General features: G+C 45.2%; 1 protein-coding gene across 1 annotated transcript in view; it reads right to left on the bottom strand.

Annotated features, from left to right (window-relative positions):
- The window catches only part of SLC46A1 (solute carrier family 46 member 1), a 42465-nt gene that overhangs the window by 593 nt on the left and 20061 nt on the right, over positions 1-21811 (bottom strand). The window contains exons 2-5 of the mRNA XM_040423460.1: positions 13542-14394; positions 5294-5377; positions 2536-2692; positions 490-1280 (exon numbers count right to left, since the gene is read on the bottom strand). Of these exons, the coding sequence (XP_040279394.1) occupies positions 1223-1280; positions 2536-2692; positions 5294-5377; positions 13542-14394 (1152 nt within the window). The 3' untranslated portion in view covers positions 490-1222. The remainder of the gene's footprint in view (positions 1-489; positions 1281-2535; positions 2693-5293; positions 5378-13541; positions 14395-21811) is intronic.

The following is a 21811-nucleotide window of genomic DNA, read 5'->3' as shown; positions in this document are numbered from 1 at the left end:
AAGCTAAACGTCGTTTCGGCGCATTGCCGGACCCGACGTTTAGCTTTTTCTGAATAGTTACCATGGCTACCGGGACGCTAAAGTCCTGACAGCCATGGTAAGTGTAGCGGGGAGCAGGGGAGCAGCATACTTACCGTCCGTGCGGCTCCCCGGGCGCTCCAGAGTGACGTCAGGGCGCCCCAAGCGCATGGATCACGTGATCACATGGATCACGTCATCCATGCGCATGGGGCACTCTGACGTCATTCTGGAGCGCCCGGGGAGCCGCACGGACTGTAAGTATACCGCTCCCCCGCTCCCCGCTCCTACTATGGCAACCAGAACTTTAATAGCGTCCTGGGTGCCATAGTAACACTGAAAGCATTTTGAAGACGGTTCCGTCTTCAAATGCTTTCAGTACACTTGCGTTGTTACGGATCCGGCAGGCACCTCCGGCAACGGAAGTGCATGCCGGATCCCAACAACGCAAGTGTGAAAGAGGCCTAGGACGTCGTAGAGCAGAGTTTGTCATTTGGCACACTGATTTGCAAGGTCACAACACTGCAGATATACCTAGTGCATTACCACAATTCAGAGACTTACGACTGAACTGCATTACTAGTGAATGACAAGTTTAGCTCAGCTACATCTGTAAGTACACATACATGGAGAGAATCATCTCAGCCCATAGTGTGTCTGAGCAGCAGTTTCATGCAAAAGGCTTGTCTGTGCAAACATAGCAGTACGATGAGGTGGGGCTGTCACAACAGTAAGGGGGGCTCAGTACATTAATGCTTCACTAAGCACAAAGCTGTCAAGAAACTCATTTTAGTTTTATGTACAATGCCCTCTATCAGCCAAGGCCAGGATCTTTCGGAGTGCACAGCTTATCGCAGGACTCTGCCGACCCCCAGTGGTCAAGTACCAGATGTCATGGTCTGGGTTATGGATGTTTGGCCAAGCTGGTCAAGGTCTGACCACTTTAACTGGCCATTTAGCTTATCGACGGTTAAATCTGTAAAAGTACTATACAGTGTCACTGTAGGCTGAACGTGTAGTACAGAGGGTTAAAAAGTCTAAAATTTGTCAGATTTCTAAGGGATTAAGGTGCTCTGGCGAGTCCCTGGAGAGACCAAAATCCATCACGAGCGACACCTGGCATCATACAGTCCGTTTTATAATCCCAGCTCCTCCACAGTGGATTCATCATCGTCAGTTCTGCAACCATGTTGCACTAAGGCAATCAGGAAATTTCAGCAAACTGGCTGTACAGAGGTTTCTGGCCACAAATTTCAATAATCCTGTAAAAAAAATAAAATAATGAGAACATAAAATGGTTAATAACCAATCCTGGTGAAAGAACAACGAGAATAAGGGAAGCGTGCCGGACAAAACCGACTTTAGTAGTTGGCTACAGAACTGTGGAATGTATAGCCAAGAAATGACATGGATGTCAACGGAGGACAACCCAAATTGTTGATTAACCAGGAGCTGCAGGAAATGTTATAAAAATACAAAAAAAAACAACTAAAAAAAAATACAAAAAAACACACCATCGCTCTCCTGCTAAATCCCCATCACTCTGGTGTCAATGCATGCTCTGGTGCAGAAAATAAATAAAATAAAAAAAACTGCGCGATTCGCCATTTTTTAGTCACCTTGTCCCCCCAAAAAATAGGATAGGACTGTTCGATTATGGGCAGGACGTTCCATAAAATGCAGAATGCACGTGGCTTTTTTGGTGTTTTATTTTTTTTCGCGTGGTATCGAATGGTATCACAATACTTTTTTTTGGTATCGGCACAACCCTAGGTGAAAGTGTATCGTGAGTGGAAAAAGGCACCATTGTGAAAACTGTGGAAACTGCGGAGCATGATGTGCAACTGATATGAGAGGTGAACGTCAGCTACAAAGGTGCGCAAGGGTGGACCGACACGCCACACTGGAGCAGCTCACCGCCAAAATGAACCAGGGGGCTACTAGACGTGTGTCTAAAATAACAGTTCAGCAAACCCTACTGCGTATGGGGCTCTGAAGCAGACGGATGGTCGCTGCTCCTCTGCTAATGATTGGCAAAGGGTTGCATTTTTTCTGCTTCATCGAATGGATGGATGTTGGAGTGTCAAACAAGAAACATTAGAGAACAAAGACCCTGCAAAAGAAACTAGTGGTGGCATAGTTATGGTTTGGGGAATGTTTTCGTGGCATTCTCTGGGCCCACTCATCCATGTAGAAGGCACTTTCAACCGATTTGGGTAGGAAACCATCCTTGCAGATCACATACACCCATACTTGCTGATTGTCTTCTATGTCACACAGATAGAAGTGCCCGACTTTGGTTAGAAGAGCATGGATGCCCCTCCACGCACCCTCCAGCAGCTGTGGGATGTACTGCAGTCAGCATGGCGCCAGATACCTGTGACAACCGACCTTATTGAGTCACTTAGAGCTTGTCTATGGTGCACATGGCGGTTACTCTGGATATTAGATGGTGGTCATAACAATGGGATTTGACTGCGTACAAAGAATAAGAGCAAATGTAGTACAAAAACATACCCGATGATTCCAGCTGGGATCAGGAGAACGATTGCTCCAAACAAGAAGGCAAACCCTTTCATGAAGTAGAGTGTAGCTGGATACAGGGAATTAAAGATGCTGGTGGCCAATATGAAGGAGATTCCCTCCACACAACCAACGACGGAAAATAATGCCCCTGCGGAGGAGAACAATACAGAGAAATAAGGATGGAGACCGCTTCATTAAGATCAATGCTGCAAACAGTCTACTTCAGACCCTCTCAAATTACCCCGTCTACGTCTAATTACTTAGAATCCTGAAATAAGTAGAACAGATGCAACATTTCTACAGCACCACACAAGTAATACAAGTAAGGCCTCTTTCACACTTGCGTTGTTGGGATCCGGCATGCACTTCCGTTGCCGGAGGTGCCTACCGGATCCGTAACAACGCAAGTGTACTGAAAGCATTTGAAGACGGAACCGTCTTCCAAATGCTTTCAGTGTTACTATGGCACCCAGGACGCTATTAAAGTCCTGGTTGCCATAGTAGGAGCGGGGAGCGGGGGAGCGGTATACTTACAGTCCGTGCGGCTCCCCGGGCGCTCCAGAATGACGTCAGAGCGCCCCATGCGCATGGATGACGTGAACCATGTGATCACGTGATCCATGCGCTTGGGGCGCCCTGACGTCACTCTGGAGCGCCCGGGGAGCCGCACGGACGGTAAGTACACTGCTCCCCCGCTCCCCGCTACACTTACCATGGCCGTCCCGGCAGCCATGGTAACCACTCTGAAAAAGCTAAATGTCGGGTCCGGCAATGTGCCGAAACGACGTTTAGCTTAAGGCCGGGTCCGGATCAATGCCTTTCAATGGGCATTGATCCCGGATCCGGCCTTGCGGCAAGTCTTCAGGATTTTTGGCCGGAGCAAAAAGCGCAGCATGCTGCGGTATTTTCTCCGGCCAAAAAACGTTCCGTACCGGAACTGAAGACATCCTGATGCATCCTGAACGGATTTCTCTCCATTCAGAATGCATTAGGATAATCCTGATCAGTATTCTTCCGGCATAGAGTCCCGACGACGGAACTCTATGCCGGAAGACAATAACGCAGGTGTGAAAGAGCCCTAAGGGTATATTCATGGCAGATTTGTAGCAGAAATTTCTGCAACCCTGGCTCCATACCTCTGAATGGGGATGCCTTCTGCCACAAATTTGCTGCATGTGAATATACCCAGAAATTGTCATGTAGAAGAAACATTACTTGAGATTTTTCAGCAGATCATTTGCAAAATGAGTAACATGACATTTTATTCCAAAATAGCCAGCCGTGTATTAACAGTGATGTGTACTATGTGTGGATAGCACACGGATGGAAAATTCAGTTGTGTGCATGAAGGCTATCCCATCCCAACTGATTGTCTAGTCTTAGGATAGGCATCAATAGGAGATCAGTGGAGTCCGACTGAGATTTTCTTTAAGGCTCAATTCACACCTGAGCGTTCTGAAAGGAGCGCTCTGTATGCGCGATTGTACGGACGTTTACAAGCGCGCATACAGAGACAAGTGTGCACACAGTGTCGCGCGTTCCCGAAAGTCTATGTACGGGAACGCGCGACAAGCGCCCAAAAAAAACGCTCCTGTACTTGTGTGAGCGTCGGGCGTTTTACAGCGCGATCGTACGCGCTGTAAAACGCCCAGGTGAGAACCATTCCCATAGGGAAGCATTGGTTTCTCCTTGTTGAGCGTTTTACAGCGCGTAGGAACGCGCTGTAAAACGCTCAGGTGTGAATTGAGCCTAAGGGACGACTGGTCCAGTGAGCACGTCCCGGTCACCAGGCACAGCCCGGTATTGCAGCTCAGTCCCATGTACTAGAATGGGTAAACTAATACGAGGTACAGACAAGACTAACAGTATAGACCCTACAAACAGCTCATCAGCAGGGGTGCCGTCACTCAACCCCACAGGATGACATGGGGTCAGCCTAATCCGTGTTTTCCTCTATACGAGACAGGAAGCTGTGATTTTAAGGCAACTTTCACATTAGCGCTTTTTGCAGATCCGTCATTAACGGATCCGGTTGTATTATGTCTTCTATAGCTATGACGGATCCGTATTTAACACAATTGAAAGATAATGGGGGACGGATCCATTTTTTATTGTGTCAGAGAAAACTGATACGTCCCCACTGACTTACATTGTGTGCCAGGACGGATCCGTCTTGCTCCGTACCACATTGCGGACAGAAAAACGCTGCAGGCAGAGTTTTGGTGTCCGCCTCCAGAGCGGAATGGAGACTGAACGGAGGCAAACTGATGCATTCTGAGCGGATCCTTTTCCATTCAGAATGCATTAGGGCAAAACTGATCCGTTTTGGACCGCTTGTGAGATCTCTGAACGGATCTCCCAAACTGAATCCAAAACGCTAGTGTGAAAGTAGCCTAAGTCCAACAGGTTTTAGCTCATCTCCACCAGCATCTTGTAACAACGCACACGGGCAATTTAAGCAGATTGGACAGTGGTTGGTGGAACAATGTATGGGGCATCTTAGAACCGTTACATACAAAAAAATGCTGTTTAGCACAAAACACTGCGGGCAGACGTTACCTGCTGGCCAATGAGAAACTATAAAATGCCCTTTCTAATTGCAGCATGGTCTGAGTGTGGTTTTTACAGATGTTTTCCCAAAAACACAAGTAAAACATTGGGACAAAAAAAAAAAAAAAAACACCCCCAAAAAAACACTTTGTAAAAAAAATGCATGCATTTTAACCTTGTACAGTACATGTATCCTTACCTTGCTCTCCATCGTCCACCAGTTTAGATAGCTTGGATCTAATAATTGGAGTAGTTGCCATGGAGAAGAACCTTAAACCATATCCTAGAAGGCAAGCAACGAGAACACATAAGGATGCAATCATTTAGGTGATCGTATATCTAAGGCCGAGTTCACACAGTCAGTTATTTCCATTATTAATTTTAACCCAAATCAGTTGCGGGTCAACAACACAGAACAGGTGCAGATCTTTCCATTATACCTTATGTCTGGAGGCTTCACTACTGGTTTTGGCTCACAATAACTGATGAAAAAAAACTGACCAAATAACGGAAGTGTGAACGCGGCCTAATACCATTTGGTTGTTAGAGACTTGTCAACTGTTTAAGTAAATCATGCCGGAAGACCTTTTCCTAAAATTCAGTAAATAAATTGACAACTGCATGTTACCCACACAAATCCCTACAAACTGACAGTATCCAATCAGTGTAGGAACATTCCCCTCGTCAGTAGGGTGTGTCAACACCCATTTGTGAATTAATTCATACATTTCCAAGAAGAGTAGCACAATGCAGAGTTCTAAGAAATTATGTTATTTTATGAAGAATATACACAATTTTTGAACAGGCACTGTCACAGACGTTCCCGTGGCAGGTACCAGGAGATCGGAGAGACTGGCAACTCGTGGGTTAAATTGACAAGTTCACTGTGGATCTTATTGTGTCTGTGTTTTGGTAAATGCCACATCCCTTACTTCAGGTGTTGCTTGTTGGTGATTTGCCTTTCCCATAAGTAGCAGCTTCTCACTCTTGGAGGTGTGGTTTATAGATTTTCTTCCTGCCTTCTAGCTGGTCGGTTGTACTCTGTGATGCTTCTGGAGTTGGCAGTTTTCTACTTTCAGATAAGTTTTGTCTTTTCTTATTGTTTTGTGTTTGTATCTGGGTCTGAGACAGAGACTTCCATTTGTCCATCTGGGGAGGAATGGGTTGTCTCTGGTCCTAACCTCATTCCAGGGCCTTGAAGGGATATAAGGGCCTAGGTATACAGCATATGAGTATTCCTATCTTCAAGGTCTATTCATATTGATAGGTAGTTAGGGCCCGGATTAGGGTTGTTTAGGAGGTGACCCGTTCCTTACCTAGTTTCCATGCCCAGTTACTGTTCCCCTTCCTTCCTGTGTTTAGTGTGGAGGCCCCACAAAAGAGAGAGATTCTTGTCCACATTATGGACAAGGATAGCACTGTTTTTTATTATGGCCTGGAAGGCCCGTTAATACAGTCGGCACCCCTGACTTGCGGACCATAAAACAGGCAAGTGTCATGTGCATGAGCCCAAAACCAGGAATGGGTCCAAAACACAGAAGAGGTACATTTTTCCGAACAAAACGAAATGATGCAACCTCGATGAGCTGGCGTGTTGTCATGCATGAAGATAAAATTAGGCCTGTGTTGTCCATGCAGAGGCACAATGACTGGATTAATGATGTTATGCAAGTAGTATGGGCTTGTCACTGTACCATTCATAAAGTGTAGGGCAGTTCTGTATTGACTAGACACACCTGCCTACTCTTTAACACAACCACCACCAAAGGCTCGTCTGGTAACAACAGTGGCTGATGCATAGTGCTCTCTTTGACGTCTCCAACATTGGCGGCCATCATTTCTGCTCAGCCTGAATTGACTTTAATCAGTGAACAGCACTGAGGCCCACTGCTCCTTCGTCCAGCGTAGATGCTCCCTGGCCCATGCAAGACGAAGACGCCTGTGCCTGGTGGTGTGGTCAGGTATCTTTGCAGGTCATTTAGCAAGCAGACCAGGCTGATGTAAACGGTTTTGATTGGTCTGATGTGACACTTGGGTGCCTCTCACCTCCCTCAATGTGCCTGCAGTTGTGTGGAATTCATGATCCAGTTCCGCAGAGCATTGTTCACAATGAAGTGGTCATCAGTGTGGGATGCGGCCAAAGGACGTCCACTTCTATGCCTTTCTGTGACTCTTCCAGTCTCTCTGTATTTCTGTTGCACCCTGCTGATGACATTCTGTTACACTAAGCTCAGTGGCCACTTCTGTCTGAGAACATCCTGCTTGAAGCATCGCAAAGGCGAAGTACTGTTGATCAATTGTTGTCTTCTCATGTCAAAATGTGAACAGCATGATGAGGAGGACTGTTTAAATACCAATTTTAATTGAATCAGGAAATTTAAAAATCGGGCGATTCATGGATGAAACACCTGTTGTGAATTTTACAGTTAAGCTCCGTGTTAGAGAACAGCAAGTTGTGCAAACAGTACTGTAACGTTGGACAGTTGGACATGTGTGTTCAAAAGTTTACATAGGGTCACATTAAGTTCATCTGTAAAGGTTAGAGTGCATTTTAGGTTCATTCTGAAATTTCACCCGAAAGCCAAATATCCCAAACTTTTTGTGAGTAATGTATTTGCCCATGCCAAATTTTAGTTTTTCCTTTTCAATAAATTTGCAAACATTACTAAAATTCTGTTTTCATTTTCTCATTATGGGGTAGAATGGTGGGGAAAAAACAGATTATTTTTAGCACAAGGTAGGCCCGCAATATAATTAAATATAACAAATGGGTATGAAGACTTTTTGAATGTTTTGTACATAATACTCTTACTATTTCTTTTCCCGTGGCACTTGTGCTGGACTTTTAAACTGTTAAAATGTGAGCCATTTAACTCAAACAGTCCAAACAGGTTAAGGCCTTATTCACACTACCGTTTTATTTTTCAGTTTTTTTGCGGGCCGTTTTTTGCGTTCCGTATACGGAACTATTCATTTCAGTGGTTCCGCAAAAAAAACGGAATGTACTCCGTATGCATTCAGTTTCCGTATTTCCGTTCAAAGATAGAACATGTCCTATTATTGGCCGCAAATCATGTTCCGTGGCTCCATTCAAGTCAATGGGTCCGCAAAAAAAACGGATCGTATACGGAAACTAGGGATGTCCCGATACCATTTTTTTAATACTGAGTACGAGTACCGATACTTTTATTTAAGTACTCACCGATACCAATTACCGATACTAATTTTAACAATAAAATACACACACATGTATTTTCTGACCACTGACCAACCAAAAGGCCCAAAAACAGAACTATAACATTCCAAGGAGACATTATACTGTATGGGGGCCACAAAGAGACGTTATACTGTATGGGGCAGCCACAAGGAGATGTTATACTGTATGGGGCAGCCACAAGGAGATGTTATACTGTATGGGGGCCACAAAGAGACGTTATACTGTATGGGGCAGCCACAAGGAGATGTTATACTGTATGGGGGCCACAAAGAGACGTTATACTGTATGGGGCAGCCACAAGGAGATGTTATACTGTATGGGGCAGCCACAAAGAGACGTTATACTGTATGGGGCAGCCACAAGGAGACGTTATACTGTATGGGGCAGCCACAAAGAGACGTTACACTGTATGGGGGCAGCCACAAGGAGATGTTATACTGTATGGGGGCAGCCACAAAGAGACGTTACACTGTATGGGGGCAGCCACAAAGAGACGTTACACTGTATGGGGGCAGCCACAAGGAGATGTTATACTGTATGGGGGCAGCCACAAGGGGACGTTATACTGTATGGGGGCAGCCACAAGGAGACGTTATACTGTATGGGGGGCAGCCACAAGGAGACGTTATACTGTATGGGGGGCAGCCACAAGGAGACGTTATACTGTATGGGGTCAGCCACAAGGAGACGCTATACTGTATGGGGGCAGCCACAAGGAGACGTTATACTGTATGGGGGCAGCCACAAGGAGACGTTATACTGTATGGGGGCAGCCACAAGGAGACATTATACTGTATGGGGCGGCCACAAGGAGATGTTATACTGTATGGGGCAGCCACAAGGAGACGTTATACTGTATGGGGGCAGCCACAAGGAGACGTTACACTGTATGGGGCAGCCACAAGGAGATGTTATACTGTATGGGGCAGCCACAAGGAGACGTTATACTGTATGGGGGCAGCCACAAGGAGACGTTATACTGTATGGGGGCCACAAGGAGACGTTATACTGTATGGGGGCCACAAGGAGACGTTATACTGTATGGGACGGCCACAAGGAGACATTATACTGTATGGGGCAGCCACAAGGAGACGTTATACTGTATGGGGCGGCCACAAGGAGACGTTATACTGTATGGGGGCAGCCACAAGAAGACGTTATACTGTATGGGGGCAGCCACAAGGAGACGTTATACTGTATGGGACGGCCACAAGGAGACGCTACTGTAAGGAGTCAGGAAAACAATTTTTGAAGCCCCCCCTCCTCAGTATAATAGTCTTGTGGCCATCATACAGTAATGTATATTTCTTCTTGCCCTAATGCCTGCTTTTAGAGATCAATGTGCAGCTTGCAAGCAGGAAGGGAAGGACCAGGGCCATAGAAGACAGACACTATCACCAGGGACTTGCTCCTGGCAAACACAGCTCTGCTGCAGTGAATGCAGTGGAGCAGACTGATATAATTACAATGTATAGTTATTGCAGGGACTCAGAGAATCGTCTGAGAGTTTATTAGTTAAAAGAATCTAATGAGTCAGAGACTGTGTCACCGAGTCCCTGCCAGACTTCCTGCTCTGCTACATGCACCCTGTACACACACAGCTCCACTACATGCTATACTAATAATGCCCCCCCTTCCCCCGGACGGACTTACAGGGAGCCGCAGAGCAGGAAGTCTGGCAGGGACTCGGTGACACAGTCTCTGACTCATTAGATTCTTTTAACTAATAAACTGTCAGACGATTCTCTGAGTCCCTGCACTACGCTCCCTGTGCTGTGAGTCTCTGATTGGTTGGAGGGCGGGGAGGGGCGGGGCGGAGCTAGCTTCCACTGTCGGCTCCTATTACACACTGCCTGCTGCTGCCCTCTGAAGCTGTTAGCTGTGCGAGGTGCAGGGGCAGGCTGCGGACTGACACAGACACATAGAAGCGGCGCACAGTTATCGGCAGTGGTATCGGGGACATTTGCACGAGTACATGTACTCGTGCAAATGCCCGGTATCGGTACCGATACCGATACTGGTATCGGTATCGGTACATCCCTAACGGAAACCATACTGAAAGGTTTTTGCGGACATACGGAACGGAAACTGAGACACAACGGACCCGTGAAAAACGGAACGCAAAACACTGAAAATCGACATACTGTAGTGTGAAAGAGGCCTAAGACAGAGCTTCATGTAGCACATCTCTGCAGCTTTAAGTTAACCCTACAAATCCCGTAGCAGACAGACAGGAAAACCACAATCTGCATTCAGCAATTTTCATTTCAGTTGTGCTGCCTTGAATCTGAAAATTATTACAACTATCAGCAAATTCCTCATGAAAACGCTTGTCAGCATATTCTCATGTCATAAGCTGTGCACAGAACTGGTCTGCCACAAAAGTTTCAGCTTCTTACGCCACAGCCACATTTGCACTTGTTATTCCAGTATATTGTTTGGCAGCACCGGTGCCCGACAGATATCGTTCACTGTGAATGCCGGTATTCATGCCAGAAACCCAGTGGATCCCATTGCCGTGAATGGTTTCCATCGGGTGCTGCCTGTGCCTGGCATATGCTGGATACAACAATTCTGATGTTCTGTTCTTCTGTTGGAATAGAATGCAGGAATAACAAGCGAAAATTTGGATGTAGCCTTAGGCTCAGTTCAGACCTGAGCGTTTTACAGCGCGTTCCTACGCGCTGTAAAACGCTCAACAAGGAGAAACCAATGCTTCCCTATGGGAATGGTTCTCACCTGGGCGTTTTACAGCGCGTACGATCGCGCTGTAAAACGCCCGACGCTCAAACAAGTACAGGAGCGTTTTTTTTGGGCGCTTGTCGCGCGTTCCCGTACATAGACTTTCGGGAACGCGCGACACTGTGTGTACGCTTGTCTCTGTATGCGCGCTTGTAAACGCCTGTACAATCGCGCATACAGAGCGCTCCTTTCAGAACGCTCAGGTCTGAACTGAGCCTCAGGCCAGGTCCACCACGTGAGTACATCACGGTCGCATTAAGCATAGACCTAACTAAACCAAGACTACTGGGGGAGAAGGTGTGTAGTTAATAGGTTAACATGACTAAAATATGAAAACAGAAGGTGTTTTATTTTTAAAGGGGTAAAAAAATAAATAATATATGACTTTTCAGAAGATCCAAAGATTCCCAGCACATTGCTGTCCTCTACTTCCTGCTGCAGTGATGACATCCCAAGGTAGTGACATTTGATGCAGTCAATCACTGCAGTGCTTGGTTGCAGCAGTAAGGCTACTTTCACACTAGCGTTAACGTTTTCCGGTATCGAGTTCCGTCACAGGGGCTCAATACCGGAAAAAAACGCTTCAGTTTTGTCCTAATGCATTCTGAATGGAAAGCAATCCGTTCAGTATGCATCAGGATGTCTTCCGTTCCGTCCCTTTTACGGTATTTGGCCGGAGAAAATACTGCAGCATGCTGCGGTATTTTCTCCGGACAAAATTCAGGAACACTTTCATTGAAATGTATTATGCCGGATCCGGTACCAAGTGTTCAGAAAATTGCTGCATTGACGGATGCGCAGACCTTTAAAAATGTGAAAAAAATAAATACAGGATCCGTTTTTCCGGATGACACCGGAGAGACGGATCCGGTATTTCAATGCATTTGTCAGACTGATCCGGATACAAATGATCTCAGTTTGCATACGGATTTCCGGATCCGGCAGGCAGTTCCGGCAATGGAACTGCCTGCCGGATTCTTCTAAGGCTTCTTTCTCATGACATTCTTTTTTTCCGTTTACAAGCTGTTTTTTGCGTTCCGTATACGGTCCATATACGGAATCATTCATTTCAATGGTTCCGCAAAAAAAACCTGAATGCATTCCGTATTTCCATTCCATTGAAAGATAGAACATGTCCTATTATTGCCCGCAAATCACGTTCCGTGGCTCTATTCAAGTCAATGGGTCCTCCAAAAAAAAAAAATGGAACACATACGGAAATGCATCCGTATATATTCCGTATCCGTTCCGTTTTTGCGGAACCATCAATTGAAAATTTTATGCCCAGCCTAATTTTTTCTATGTAATTACTGTATATGCCATACGGAAAAACTAAACGGAAAAACGGAACAGAAACACAAAACGGAAACAAAAAAACGGAATGGATCCGTGAAAAACACGGGAAAAGCCATACGGTCATGTAAAAGAGGCCTAAGGCTAGTGTGAAAGTACCCTTCGATATCACTGTGTTGGGACATATTCGCAGCAGCAGGTAGCACAGAAAGGCAATAATTCCTCTGAATGGGGGCAGCGGAAACTGATGAATAGGGCTGAAACGATTCCTTGAATCAAATAGAGTAACTCGACACAAAAAATCCTCTTTGCAAATTTTTGGGATTGAGGATTCGTTTGTACTACAGTACAGACCAAAAGTGTGGACACACCTCATTCAAAGAGTTTACAATTTTCATAGTCATGAAAATAAAGAAGATTCACACTGAAGGCATCAAAACTATGAATTAACACATGGAAGCTATAGGAGGGGGGCTGTGGTGTTTTTTAAAAAAAATATCCTTCTTGAAAGTGCCTGCAGAGTACAGCGCTCCACTGCGTGCATGTGTGACCGGCCGCTCCGGCCATTTTAGGGGAGCAGCAAGGGGCCCCGTTCTTGTGATTGGTGGGGGTCCCAGCGGTAGGCCCCCCAACTATCTGATAGTTATCACCTATCCCTGTGATGGCTAACCTCCAGCACTCCAGATGTGGTAAAACTACAACTCCGAAGATATACACTTGCTTGGCTGTTCTCAGAACTCCATAGAAATGAATGGAGCGTGCTGGGAGTCATAGTTTCACCACAGCTGGAGTGCCGGAGGTTAGCCATTACTGCCCTATCCTATAGATAGGGAATAACTTGTACCTACTGAAATACCCCCTTTAAGAAAACAGGAAGGAACATTCCACACACTAAAGTTAGGACAGTTGACATCTACCCAAATGAGGTATCAACACTGCATGATCAGAAAGTTCTTGACCACTTCATAGCTGTAGAGCTTTAGGTGGTAAGCTATATAAAGTGCCAGGAGGGAGTTTCATGCTCTCTACATCAATGCTTGGTGCTTCCTACCCGGTTACACTTCACGCAGACAGTATAGAGAGGCCAAATTTATCAAAAATGTTTCAAAATATCTGGACGTTTCTAAGGCAAGAGTACAGAAACTGATCAGTGTACTGGATTCTGATTCCTGTAGAAAAGAAACTTGTACCTCACCTGTAAACATGATTTGAGTAGTTGCAGCCATGGAGAAGACCACCAGGCCTGAGATGTTCGATAGGAAACCCATCTCTGCCACCCAGCTGTCTGCCAGGCACAGCTGGAAGAGTCGTAACCCTGCCAGGCTGCTGAGGTATGTGAGGTGCTCTGCTGCTGATCCATAACCAATCAAGTCTGAGTCCCAGCACAGGGGAAAGCTCAGCTCATAGATTACCATCAAGTCCTTGGCCCCCATGTGTACAGTCACCACCAGCAGGAGAGCCAAACAGTACAGGGAAAGCTTGCTTCGTCGGCCATTCTCTCCAGGCAAAGTAAAGAGGCGAAATATTGACTGATAATGTTTGATAGTAAACAATCTGGATGGCTTCCTGTCCTTCACCGATTCCCGGACACAAAAGTAAACGTAGAGGGCCGCAAAAACATTCACAGCGAACGCTAGCCAAAAAGGGTTAATGTAACCCTGAACTTTCCGCCAGTGTCCTCCAATGATGCTGGCTATCATTCCAGCAATGCCCAGGCAAGCCTCCAAGATGGCAACCCTGAATGTTCGTGATGGTCGATCTGTGACGTCTGCTATGTAGGCAAAGCAACCAGCAAGGATCATGTTAAAATCACCAGTGATGCCGCCAATAATGCGCCCAAGTAATAAAAAACCAACGTGTAGATCTTGGTACATGACCACAAGGTAGACGACAACTTGCAAGGTCAGTCCGATGAATGGAACGATGAGTACTGTGCGACGTCCCACATGGTCGCTCCAGGGGCCGAGCAGCATCACAGAGAAGAGGCCAACCAGCAGACCACTCAGGTTCAAGTAAAGACTCCAATGTGATGTCAGGGACTGCACTTCCTACAAACAAGGAGAAAGGTCAAGATACAGTAAACCAAGATTGGATAACATTGAGAGGAAGAGCACTGATAAGCTGGAACACAAGTACACAACTGCTAGACTCTGCCCTAAAAATGTGTATTCTAGACTAACTGGGATGTTGGTCTGAGCTCTGCTGAGATAATTTGCCAACATGCAAGCCTACTCGTCTCTAGTCCCCTATGATATGAGCAGAGGTGGCCATACACATACCAGCAAAATCGGGCAAATCTGCTTAGGGTACTTTCACACTTGCAGCAGAGTGATCCGGCAAGCAGTTCCGTCTCCGGAACTGCCTGCCGGATCCGGCAAAACGTATGCCAACGGATGGCATTTGTAAGACTGATCAGGATCCTGATCAGTCTTAAAAAGGCCTGATCAGTCAGAAAAATGCATTGAAATGCCGGATCAATCTTTCTGGTGTCAACCGGCAAAACGGATCCGGCATATTTTTTTTTTTTCACCTTTTTTTCGGTCTGCGCATGTTTGCACTAATACATTACTATGTAAAAAAATGCATTCAGGCAAGTCTTCAGTTTTTTGGGCTGGAGATAAAAACCGTAGCATGCTGCGGTTTTATCTGATCAGTCAAAATGACTGAACTGAAGACATCCTTATGCATCCTGAACGGATTAATCTCCATTCAGAATGTATGGGGATAAAACTGATCAGTTCATTTCCGGAATTGAGCCCTTTTGACGGAACTCAGTGCCCGGAAAAGAAAAACGCTAGTGTGAAAGTACCCTTTTCCCGACTAACTTATGTGTGTGAAGGTGTCCTGACTCCCTACCAACAGCATGAATTTCACCATGCCTTACAACAGATGTGTCTGCAAGCACCATTTTCTGCTCTCCAGATTGATAACACATGCATATGGGGGTAGTCAGGAAGAATACAGCAGCTGTCACCGAACGGGTCTCTGGCTGACTGCTATTGAAGGTGCATGGGCACCTTAGCGATGGCTGAGAAAAAATGTATACAGGAAAATTACTGATCGGACAGGTCCTGCCACTGGGATCACGAATTATCACTACAAAATCAGACATTTTTGGTCACTAGGTGCAATGCCAGCCGAAGGGAGGGGAAGAATCCAAATTTCTTCTGACTGGGCACAGCTCAAAAAGATTAAAAAAAAGTTTCCAATTCTCTCTGGTGTGACAACCTGAGCTTCAGAAACTTGACCGTCACCGGTGTCATGGCAGGTGTACTCCACAGACGACTTTACTACATGTTGTAGTCAGCGTGACTATATAAGCAATCACATAGTCATTTATAAAGGACAGAGGTTTTACAGAAATTACATGGATTACACCACACTTAGGCTGACACACTCATGATGATATATACAGTATATAGGGTAATAACAGTATTAGAGCATCTGTCAGCATGAGCAACCCTATTAAACCAGGTAGGGTCAAAAATGCTGATGGAAACAACACCTTCGTTATCTTTGTACATAGAAGCGTATTAGCTCTTTGGAGCACGAAGGGTGCTGGCCAGAAGGCTAGGAGCAAAGTTACCTCCCCTGTGCGCTCCCTCACACCTGTGATTGACAGGGCCAGACATCTTGTCTAGCCCTGTATTCTTGCTCCTGTTCTGTGGCTCAGCGCTTGCGCAGTTGGAATTTGTGCTTCTTTGGAAGAAGCACGACCTCTCCCTTCAAACTACATGGGACTGCCAGAGATAACAGAGCGTTAACGCGGCTATCTCCCGCAGTCCCGCAGACTTTCAATATTAATTAAATACCTTGACAGCTCTCATGACTTTTAGGCCTCCTGCACACGACCGTTTTTTTTTTTCCCCCGTTTACTGGCCGTTTTCTGCGTTCCGTATACGGAACCATTCATTTCAATGGTTTCGCAAAAAAAAGGAATGTACTCCGTATGCATTCCGTTTCCGTATTTCAGTTTTTCCGTTCCGTTTAAAGATAGAACATGTCCTATTATTGCCCGCAAATCACGTTCCGTGGCTCCATTCAAGTCAATGGGTCCGCAAAAAAACAGAACACATACGGAAATGCATCCGTATGTTTTCCGTTCTTTGCGGAACCATCTATTGAAAATGTTAGGCCCAGCCCATTTTTATCTATGTAATTACTGTATACTGTATAGGAACATACGGAAAAACGGAACAGAAACGGAAACACAACTGAAACAAAAAACGGAACAACGGATCCGTGAAAAACGGACCGCAAAACACTGAAAAAGCCATACGGTCGTGTGCAGGAGGCCTTAGACTAATGTTCTGTGGACTGAAAAGCTACAATATCATTCCACAATAAGGACATCATACCAGCGGTGGTGTTAGTAGTCTAACAGTATGAGAATGTTTATCGTGTCTCAGTGTAAGGCCTCATGCACACGGCCGTTGTTTTGGTCCGCATCCGAGCCGCAGTTTTTGCAGCTCGGATGCGAACCTATTCACTTCAATAGGACCGCAAAAGATGCGGACAGCACTCCGTGTGCTGTCCGCATCAGTTGCTCCGTTCTGTGGCCCCGCAAAAAAAAAATAGAACCTGCCCTATTCTTGTCCGTATTGCAGACAAGAATAGGCAGTTATTTCAATGGCTGTCCGTGCCGTTTCGCAAATTGCGGAACGCACACGGACACATCCGTGTTTTGCGGACCGCAAAACGCACAATGGTTGTGTGCATGTAGCCTAAGGTTAAAGGATACATCCACATGGTAGGGAACTCTGTGACAATCATACCTGACCCACTGATGTGACACAAGGGGACAGGTCAGCACTGCAGCGGCTGTCAAACGCGGGAGCAGGTAAGTATGCTTCTCTCTGCAGGTCTGACCACATGGGGGGGGGTTTGCCCGAAAGGCCCATGAAGATGGAACACCCCTTTCTACCTCCCCAGTGTGGTTAGGAAAGGGTATCCCCCGTATGTGGTACTATGTTTAGAAGGTATTTCTATTTTTTACAGTTAGAGAAATCATCATGTAGTCCAGGGTTTCTCAACTCCGGTCCTTGGGACCCACCTACCGGTCAGGATTTGAGAATATCCCACAGAATGAACACCTGTGGTAAGTCCTGATGGATGGACACTAATTATATCACCTGTTCAATACTAAGGAAATCCTTAAAAAACATGACCGGTAGGTCCCGAGGACCGGAGTTGAGAAACCCTGATGTAGTCCGTTCTCATCCAGTGACATAATAGTATGCCGCAGTGAGCGGGACGTTCACAGGAGCCGCCATACTATTAGGCAGCTTTCACTCAGTCAGTGTTTGATCAGTGATTGCGACCCAAAACCAAGTGAGGGTCAAACACAGAGCAGGTGTAAATCCTCCCCTTGTACCTCATCTCTGTGGAGGCTCCATTCCTGGTTTTGGCTCACAATCAACGACTGTGTGAAAGCAGGTAAGTGGCCTTTGTTTAGTAACCAATTAATAAGCAAAAAAAGTCAATTTAAAGGGGCTGTCTGCTTTTTTTTATATTGATAACCTGTCCTCAGGAGAGGTCATCAATAATCAGACCGGGAGTCGGACCCCACAGATCAGCTGTTTGAAGAGAACTTTTCGCTGTTTATCCCCTATTAACTTCTATGGGGCGGCTCCTTCCTGTTCAAGTGAATACTACAGAGCCGTCCCATAGAAGTGAAAGGGGGCGCCATAGTAGTAATTACGCTGCTCACAGCTGCAACGCAGACGGCGAGTACAGAAGGAGTGAAGAGAAGGCAGCGCTTGTACGTCTCTTCAAAAAGCTGATTGGTGGGGTGCTGGGAGCCGTACCCCCACCAATCTGTGAATGGGCCCTAAAAAAGCAGACAAGCCCTTTGAGGGCTCATGCACATGACTTATCGGCCTGGGAAACATGGTCAGTGCGTCTGCCGGCTCTCCTGGACTGACCGTGGCTCCCGGGAAAATGACTGTATTAGGCCCCTTTCACACGGGCAAGTATTCCGCGCGGATGCGATGCGGGAGGTGAACGCATTGCACCCGCACTGAATACCGACCCATTCATTTCTATGGAGCTGTTCACATGAGCGGTGATTTTCACGCATCACTTATGCGTTGCGTGAAAATCGCAGCATGCTCTATATTCTGCGTTTTTCACGCAACGCAGGCCCCATAGAAGTGAATGGGGTTGCGTGAAAATCGCAAGCATCCGCAAGCAAGTGCGGATGCGGTGCGATTTTCACGCATGGTTGCTAGGAGACAGTCTATAAACTGTATTATTTTCCCTTATAACATGGTTATAAGGGAAAATAATAGCATTCTGAATACAGAATGCATAGTAGGTTTTCAATTGAGGGTTAAAAAAAAATAAAAAAATTAACTCACCTTCTCCTCTTGTTCGCGTAGCTCCCGTCTCTTCTTTACTTCTCAAAAGATGAACTATCGGCTAAAGGACCTTTGGTGACGTCAGATCACATGCTCCAATCACATGGTACATAACCGTGGTGATGGACCATGTGATTGGAGCATGTGATCTGACGTCACCACAGGTCCTAGCCGATAGTTCATCTTTTGAGAAGTAAAGAAGAGACGGGAACTACGCGAACAAGAGGAGAAGGTGAGTTAATTTTTTTATTTTTTTTTTAACCCTCCATTGATCACCTACTAAGCATTCTGTATTCAGAATGCTATTATTTTCCCTTATAACCATGTTATAAGGGAAAATAATAAAATCTACACAACACCTAACCCAAGCCCGAACTTCTGTGAAGAAGTTCGGGTACCATTACAATGTTTTGCACTCGGCAACGCACCCGCACATTTTCCCGCAACGCCCGTGTGAAAGAGGCCTTAGTGTTTTATGCGATTGTGGATCTCTTGTACCAGACTGTGTTCCCTAGAAGAGATCTGCAATCAGAAATGAACTGACCGTATCATAAAAAAAACTGAGGAACAGTCAGTTCAGGGGGAGATCCGCCAGACGCATGGACTGCGTTTCCCAGGCCGATCACAGTTGTGTAATGTGTTAAATCTACTTCACAACAGAGTAATAAGCAGATGACTCACACTGAGACTGGCTGATAAATCCTCAATAAATTTATTATCAGTTCTAAAAGTCCAGTGATTAAAATGGATGAACGTAGGCGATTTCTATATTTCTTATCTGACGCTGGCTGTGCATCAACATGTGGTTTGGGCCCAGTGTTAGACACACCTGAAGAGCTATGCACCCAATGCAGCTAATTTGTAGACTATAGTGATACCTGTTAGGCTCATGCCCACCAACGTAAGGGCTCTGTGCCCATCTTGTGGACCGCAAACAGCAGGTTCCACAATATATGGGCACTGGCCATGTGCACTTCCTGCTGCTGACCCACTGACTTGAATAGGTCCGCGATCCGCAAAATACAGTCAAAGATAGGACATGTCCTATCTTTTGCAGTGAGGAGGCACGGACTGGAAGTCCACGGAAATACTATGAAGCACTTCCATGGGCTTTTGGGTCTTTGTCTCCACACTGTAAAAGATAGGTCCATGTCCTATCTTTTGCCGTATCTTGTGGATTGCGGACCCATTCAAGTCAATGGGTTCACCGGTGCCCATGTATTGAGGACCGCTATTTGCTGTCTGCAGCACGGGCACAGAGCCCTTACGCTTGTACTTCACCACTGAAAACAAACAAAGAAAAGTACGCCAGCCCTGGGGCGGAGAAGAAACTATACCGTTTTTGCGACAAATTCAGGTGCAAACAAAGGTGCACCTACATAAATAGGTCGGGGGGGGAGGTCACAAAAGTTGGAAAACTTCGGAATTAGTCCACAAAAAAAAAAAATAGGCGAACGAGGTGTAAAAGCCTCCTAAACAGACTCAATTGAACTAGTAAATGCAATTAAAAAAAAAAAGGACTTTTTTCCCGGACCTCAGACAGAAATAGCTGAAATGGATGCCAAATGTGCATAACTGATGCACAGTATGTTATTTTTTATTTTTTTTATTTACAGGATCCATTATTTTTCTGTTCTTCTGAAGTATCAGAAAAATATTGGTGATGTTAACTCTGCCTAAAGCCGCATTCCCAAGTCCATAGTGTTTTGCGGATCCACAAAACACGGATACTGGCCGCGTGCGTTCCGCAATTTGGAGACAAGAATAGGACATACTTTATATTTTTTGCGTGGGGCCGCAGAACAGAATCACGGTCTTTTGCAGCCCCATTGAAATGAATAGGTCCGCAACCGTTCCGCAATACAGCCGTCTGACTGAGCCCTAATACTGTATAAAACTGACTAAAAACAGGCACAGACTTTATTAAATGTGCCCTATTGACTTCTAAACTGTAAATGATCAGCTGGGACCTTAGGGACCACTGATGTTGAATAGAATGAAGGGGCTGGGGCACTCCTACAATAGTTTTTCCAGGGGTCAGGCCTCCAATGATCACACATTAATGACTAATCTAGAGAACTACAAGAGAGTAATACAAACCTCTGAGTGCCTCCATATACAGTGATCCCTCAAGATACAATAATAAATTGGTTCCAGGATGACCATTGTATGCTGAAACCATTGTAACTTGAGTAAAATCGGTTCCAAAGCGCCAAAATGTCATCCAAGAAAATGAAGATTTAAGAAAAATAAGCAGATAACCAAGACAGATAAGACAAGTCCTTATATATAACAGTCAGGAATAGCTGCTAACTAGCAACTAATCCAGCTATTTTACCAGAGAAATGGCCTTGATGGAGTAGAGTCTGAGACATTGTCCGAGTCTGGTTAGAAAAGACCATTGTATGTTCAAAATATTGTATCCTGAGCAGGGTGGATAAAAATCAATGATTTAAAAAACTAAAGAAAAAAAAAGGATTTTATTTTTTATTTAAATCAGATTTTTTATTTTATATAAAATGCTTTTTGAGTTAAATATATTACCATCCAAAGGTTATTCCATCATGAAATAAAGATTCGTTTTTTAATTATGTAGAATAAGACTGTATATGTTAAATTTTTTTGGTAAATAAATTCCATAAATCCATTCACAAGGTCATGCTCTTCCAGAGGCAGTTTCTCTGCCTACAAGATATTATCACAGATGCTTGGTTTACTTTTGCAGTTCTCAAAACTGAATTTGACTCAGCAGAGATCACATGCCTCTTCACAGCAAAAATTTTATAACATGAACAGAGTTGAGAAAAAGACCTTAATCCTAACTTCTACAAACCTATGAATGCAGAATCAACCTAATCAAACTAATATGAAAAGTTATTCTAAAAATCTTCAACTACTTGCATATTATAAGTTATACCAGCAAGAATTAGTCTTTATGTAGAAAACTATGATTTAAATCAAGCCTTACTGACTAGGGATTTAAATCAGTTTGATTTAAATCAAATCCACCCTGAGGGTCTATTCACACGTCCGTTGTTTCTTTCCTGATCTGTTCCGTTTTTTGCGGAACAGATCTGGACCAGTTCTGTACCCATTCATTTTCAAT

This window comes from Bufo bufo, chromosome 3, assembly GCF_905171765.1.
Source record: "Bufo bufo chromosome 3, aBufBuf1.1, whole genome shotgun sequence".
NCBI classification, from domain to species: Eukaryota; Metazoa; Chordata; class Amphibia; order Anura; family Bufonidae; genus Bufo; species Bufo bufo.
This window is presented reverse-complemented; position numbering and strand designations above follow the sequence as displayed.